We start from the raw sequence: 6,232 nt of genomic DNA on the forward strand, positions 1-6,232 counted from the left end.
GTATTGTTCTTTAGCTTTTTTGCTCAAGGCTGGTGCTTGGCCACTTAAGCCACAGCTCCACTTCCAAATTTTTGGTAGTTAAGTGCAGATAAGACTCTCTTGGACTTTCCTGCTTGGGCTGACTTTAAACCACAATCCTCAGATCTTAGCCACCTATGTAGCTAGGACTACAGGTGTGAGTCACTGGCCTGACTGCCTGCCTTCTGCCTTCCTTCCTTCCTTCCTTTCCTCCTTCCCTCTTTTCTTCTTTCTTCTTTCTCATTCTTTTTTCTCCTCCCTCTCTCCTCCCTCCCTCCCTCCCTCCCTCCCTCCCTCCTTCCCTCCTTCCCTCCTTATCTTTCTTTCTTTCTTTCTTTCTTTCTTTCTTTCTTTCTTTCTTTCTTTTTCTTTCTGTGTTGGCTCTAGACTTTAACTCAAATCCTGGGTGCTGTACCAGAGCTTTTCTGCTAAAGGCTACTGCTCTAATACTTGAGCCACAGCTTCATTTCCAGCTTTTTGGCAGTCAGTTGAAGATGAGAGTCTCATGGTCTTTCCTGTTTGGGTTGGATTTGAACCATGATCCTCATATCTCAGCCAAATTAGTAGCTAGGATTATAATCCTGGCTTAAAGCTAGTATTTTCTAAAGTCTGTCTCTCCTGATAAAGAAAGGACAAGGAAATGGTTATAGAAAATAAAAATGGAGCAAAGCTAGTTGCCAGGTACAGGGTTCTGATCTGACACTGAGGCCTAGGTAGATGGTGCATTGATTTTGTTTTAAACAAATGAGAAATGAGGAGAAGGGTATCACAGGTGGCATGGTTGGCCAGCCACTAAATGGTTGATGGAGTGGCAGCTGTGACTGTTGTGGTCAGTGACCAGGGCTTGGCCCTGCCACGTTGAACCAGCCAGAGTCCTGTGTCCCTGCTTCCTGCCCTTCCTGTGTATCTTCCTCTCAAGCATAGAGCACTAGCCTAGCTGAGTTCAAGCCCCCAGACCACCATAACCTGAAAGGGCTGGTTTGGGGACTACGTGTGAAGTTCACCTATCGCTTGCCTGACCGCGGCGGCTGGGACTGGCTCAAACTTGACAGCTTGTGGGCAGCTGTGATTTTAGATGATCTCTTGGGGACCCTGGAGTCTGTGTGTTATTTGAAGGGAGTCAGACATCTGGGGGTGGGTAGGAGGAAGTCTCCCTCTCTCCTGCCCATCCCCAGGTACAGCTATGAATATTAAACAAGTCAGTGTGTATGAAGCCCTTCTCATGGCCTGGTGCTCAGCAGGAGCTCAGCAAATGTTAGCTCTGATTTAAAAAAAAATCTATCCACTTGTCTGTTCTGCTTTTAGTCTCTCATTTACCCAGTGAACCACTCATTTTTTTTTTTTCTGTTTTGTTTTGGAAAGAGAGTCTTGCTATATAACTCAGGCTGGCCCCAGATTTATGATTCTCTGACTTCAGTGTCCCCAGTGCTGGGATTCCAGGAGGGTACACCATCACACCCCAACTTAGGTGTGCATTCATTTACTCCAGTTCATCCGATCGTTCCGCACAAGTTACTTGTACAGCTAATTTTTTTCTCTGTGGTGGGCTTATCAAAGCCCAAACTCCTCCCGAGCAGAGAGCTGGGAATTCAAATCTGCTGGTTTTCCTGTGAGCCTGGGAAGGTTGACTGGCAGCCATGCCCCCTCCCCTCTGCCCACCTGACAGCAGACAGTCCCCACGGGACCTCTGACAGCCGTAACCACCCTGGAGCATCTTGCTCCCACCAGACCAAATGGGGCTGAGGGTCTCCATGCTGACAGTCAAGCTGCGGTCAGCACTACCCAAGGCCTTAAGTTCAGGGCATTACCACTGGAAAAAAAAGAAATAGTCCATGCATATTTATCAGACTAATTATTTATTCATAGATCTCCCCGCCTCTTGCAAGAGCTGAAACAGAAAAAGTGAATGACAGTCTAGTTAAGTATCAAAAGAACAGGACAAGCAATGACTCCTGAAGGAGCTCAGAAGAGGCAGGGAACAGAGAGGGTTGGGAGTCAGGTGGGCTTCCTGAAGGAGGAGTCCATCAGGTAGGGCAAATAGTCTGAGCCAGGATGTGGGAATGGAGGGAGGTGGCCAGCTGTGGGCTGGCGCTGGCCTGGTGCTCTAGTCGGGGAAGAGCAGGAAGCCGGAGAAGACGCTGTCAGAGCCCTCGGTGCCCACCATGCCGTTGTAGTCGTTGACGGCCAGCCACACCTCCTGGCCCCTCTGCAGTTGCAGCGCCACGCCTCCGGAGCTGACCTGCTTGCTATTGGACAGGTGGTCACAGAAGGTGGTCATCCTGCTGCCGCTGCGGTACAGGTGCACGCACAGGTTGGCCGTCTGTGACGTGTGGTAGACAAAGTAATAGAGGCCCGGCACTTTGCAGGTGAACTTGCCCGTGCTGAGGTCGTAATCCCCCTGGGGATTGGTGATGGCCGAGTTGAACTTGACCAGGCCATTGGCTGCTGGGTACAGGGAAGTCTGCCGAGTGACTGTGAACACCGACTGGTGCTTCTGCTTGTACCTGCCCTCATCACCTGGCATCCCGGGGGGCCCCCTGGGGCCCTGATCTCCTGGCATCCCAGAGGCTCCCATGGGGCCATTTTTTCCCAAATGGCCAGGCTTACCAGGCTCTCCCTTCTGTCCCTTGGGTCCTTGAGTCCCAGGGATGGCTGGGATTCCTGGAGAAAGAAAGGTAGGCAGGGAGTGATAGAGCAGGGACTGAGAAGAAGGGATACTGGAGGTGCCTTCCAGTGGTGTGTGTGTGTGTGTGTGTGTGTGTGTGTGTGTGTGTGTGTGTGTGTGTGTGTGTGTGTGTGTGTGTGTGTGTGTGTGTGTGTTGGTCCTGGGATTCAAACTCAGGACTTGGATAGTATCCCTGAGCTTTTTTGCTCAAGGTTAGCACTCTACTACTTGACCCCATGCTCCACTTCCAGCATTTTGCTGGTTAATTGGAGATAAGAGTTTCACAGAGTTTTCTGCCCAGGATATCATCCATCTGCTATCATCAGATCTCAGCCTCCTGAGTAGCTAGGATTACAGGTGCGTGCCACCGGTGCTCGGATTCCAGTGTCTTATCTCTAGAATGTCCTTCCCAGATGGACTGTCCCCAACAGAGTGGTTTGCCGTCTGACTATCTAAGGTACTCTCCTGTCTCTTGGTCTTGAGTTCCACACCTGTGATGTGATGTGTGTGTGTGTGGGGGGGGTATGTGTGTGCAGACAGCACTAGGAGATGCCAGACTGTCAGAGGGAGATGCCAGTCCAGGGAGAGCATGCAGCCCCAGGCACCTTCCATTCAGCATGTGTGGGGCTTAAAATTTTTTTTAAAGCAGAGTTCAACATGAGCAAATTCAGACCTCATCTAAAAATTCTGGTTTTCAGGGGTTTGTTGTTATTTGTTAATTTGCTTTACAGGGCTTTAAAAAAAAAAACAAAAATTAGATTTCTCCAGAAGCTCGTGGAGCTTATTCATGAATGATCATCTCCTCCAGAGCTGATTGCTTAATTTTCTATTTGTAATTTTTCAACTTTTTATCTTCAAAATAATTATAGAGTTATAGAACTTTGAAGAAAAAGAAGGACAAGAGGAAGAAGAGGAAGAGGGGGAGGAGGAAGAGGAGGAGGAGGAGGAAGAGGAGGAGGAGGTGGAGGAGAAGGAGACAGGCTCCATTAGCTTATGCCTGTAACCCTAGTTACTCAGAAAGCTAAGATCTGAGGTTTGAAGTTTGAAGCCAACCCTGGTGGGAAAGATCATGAAACTCTTATTTCCAATTAACCAGCAAAAAGCCTGAAGTGGTAGAATGTCAGCCTGGAGCAAAAAAGCTAAGGGACAATGTCAAGGCTAGCTCCAATTCTAGCTCCAATACCAGCACACACACCACACCACACCCGTACACAAACAGAGGTCCACAGAGAGGTCCCTCATACCCCTGGCCTCGTTTTCCCAATGTTGTTTCTTGCATAATTCATGCATATGATCAAAATGGGGAAAGTGATATTTGCACAACCTTCTGAGTGTGTTGAGGATGAGTGTGTCACATGCATACATCTGAGTAATGGGCACCTCTGCAATCAAGCCCAGCTGACTTCATTGGATTGTTTATCTGGAAAGGGACAGGGGCCTTGCCTAGGCTGCCAGGCTGCACAGCGCCTGTGTCTCCTGCTCAGGGCCACCTCTCCCACCCCCTTCTCCCGTCGGCACACCACCCAGAAAACCAGAGGTGGCGCTGTGGCTCAAGTGGTAGAGTGCTCGCCTTGAGCTAAAGAGCTCGGGGACAGTGCCCAGGCCCGGAGTTCAAGCCTGGTCCTGAGTACCACCTCTCCCAACCCCTCAGCGTCGGCACACGGAACCCACGCCAGGAGCCGAGTGCATGGCAGCCACCCTCCAGATACTGCTCTCTCTAGCTGCCCCAGCCCTGTGTGGCCCTGCTCAACTTCCCTCATGTTACGCATGAGGAAACTGAGGCACTGCACGTAAAGTGGCATGTCCTCATGGAAGGAAGGGGCGGGCCGGGCTGTGACCTTGGCGGTCAGTGCAGCGGATGCGTTCACGGTGTGGCCACCACCACGAGGCTGGGTGAGCAACAGTGCAGGTGTAACAAGATGGCAGGGGACAGCTCAGTTTGCCCCAGGCTGTGACTGCCAGGTGCCCTGTGACCCTGCTGCCCCCTGGGATGGGGGATAAGGGCCACAGCCTAGGCGCTGAGAACACAGGAGCCAGAGCCGACATGGCAGTGGGATTCTTCATTGTCTGCATTCGTTGCGATCCCGCCCCCATCACCCCAGATGGACGCATTGTCTCAGCCCTGTCCCAGCACCCGGCTGGCAGACTCACCTGGCTCCCCCTTGGGCCCTGGCAGGCCGTCGTGCCCGTCTTTCCCGGGGGCTCCGGGCAGTCCAGGCATCCCTGGGATTCCGTAGCAGCCGGTGCCGGCCTGGGCCCTGAGGGGCAGAGCCAGCAGGAGCAGCAGCAGGTGGAGTGCAGGGCAGGGCGGGCAGCTGGGCCCCACGGCCATCCTGAGGAGGGGGCTGGATGGGGAGGTGGTAGAGCTGGACCCCAGCCCCTCTTCCCTGTTACCCCTCCCCCTCCTTCTCTGAGCCTACCCCCGCTGCAGCCCCTCACACTGGGGGGGGGGCGCTATGATGAATGGACTGTGGGGCTCAGGGCCGGGCCCATCAGGGAGAGGACAGCTCCTCCTCTTGCAGAGAGAACCAGAGCTTAGGAAGGTCCAGGGAAAATCGCCATTGGCTCTCACCTGGGTGTGGGCGGGGTCTCAGCCTCACCTGGGGTGGGGGGTTTCTGATGTAGTCACAGCAATGTCCCTGGCTCCGTGTCCCTCTCCCAGGCAGGAGGACACCGTGTTGGAGTGACCAGAGACAAGGACTGCCCAGATAGGACTAGGCACCCCTCCCCCAGCGCTCCCCTCCCCCAGCCCCCCTCCCACATCCCCTTTCCTGAGATTTCCCCTGACTGGACACTTTCGTTTGTGTTCTGAGCCTGACCGACCACAGTGACACCACTGTCTACCCTTCCTCGTGTGGCCAGGGTCATGTGTGTCTAAAAAGAGGAAACGCCTGCAGCTCCAGCACCTGGTTCAGGATGTGTGTGTGTGTGTGTGTGTGTGTGTGTGTGTGTGTGTGTGCGTGCGCACATGTGTGTATTGTGTGTACATGTGTGTGTTGTGTGCACGCTCTGTGTATACACGTGTGAGTGGACAGAGCCCCAGGCACAATGGCTCCACAATTGGGCTGGCCCACCGTGCGCCCGGTCTGTCTGCAGCCCTCATGTCAGCTTTCTCTTGGCTTTTTCACTCAAGGCTGGTACTCTACCACTTGAGCTATGTCTCCACTTTTGTTTTTTTGCTGATTTATTGGAGATAAAAGTCTCTCAGATTTGTCTGCTTGGGCTGGCTTTGAACCTCTATCCTCAGATCTCAGCCTTCTGCATAACTTGAATTATAGGTGTGATCCACTAGTTTGCAGCCTGGGACCCAGGCTCTTGAATGAAGGATGGGCTCCTGGTCTCCTCTCCTTCCCTGACAGCTCCATCTGCCCCTGTGTCCTGGCCTCCACTTGGCCTCTGGTGGGGAGGACCTCCAGCTCCCTCATGAGGTTCTTTTTGTGTATGTGTATCAGTCGTGGGGCTTGAACTCCGGGCCTGGATGCTGTCTCTCAGCAATTTAGCTCAAGGCGAACACTCTACCACTTGAGCCACAGTGCCACCTCTGGTTTT

At 52.7% G+C, this 6,232-nt stretch overlaps 1 protein-coding gene across 1 annotated transcript; it reads right to left on the minus strand.

Moving 5' to 3' along the window:
* Positions 1 to 1,857: 1,857 nt before the first annotated feature.
* Positions 1,858 to 5,385, minus strand: C1qc (complement C1q C chain). The gene is made up of 3 exons (XM_070037676.1): positions 5,284 to 5,385; positions 4,835 to 5,028; positions 1,858 to 2,679 (listed from the first exon to the last, which is right to left on the minus strand). The coding sequence occupies exons 2-3, from the start codon at positions 5,013 to 5,015 to the stop codon at positions 2,123 to 2,125; spliced, it is 738 nt and encodes a 245-aa protein (XP_069893777.1). The 5' UTR covers positions 5,016 to 5,028; positions 5,284 to 5,385; the 3' UTR covers positions 1,858 to 2,122.
* Between the last annotated feature and the right edge of the window lie 847 nt (positions 5,386 to 6,232).

This window comes from Dipodomys merriami, unplaced genomic scaffold (genome assembly GCF_024711535.1).
Source record: "Dipodomys merriami isolate MVZ:Mamm:240054 unplaced genomic scaffold, mDipMer1.0.p SCAF_28, whole genome shotgun sequence".
Lineage (NCBI taxonomy): Eukaryota > Metazoa > Chordata > Mammalia > Rodentia > Heteromyidae > Dipodomys > Dipodomys merriami.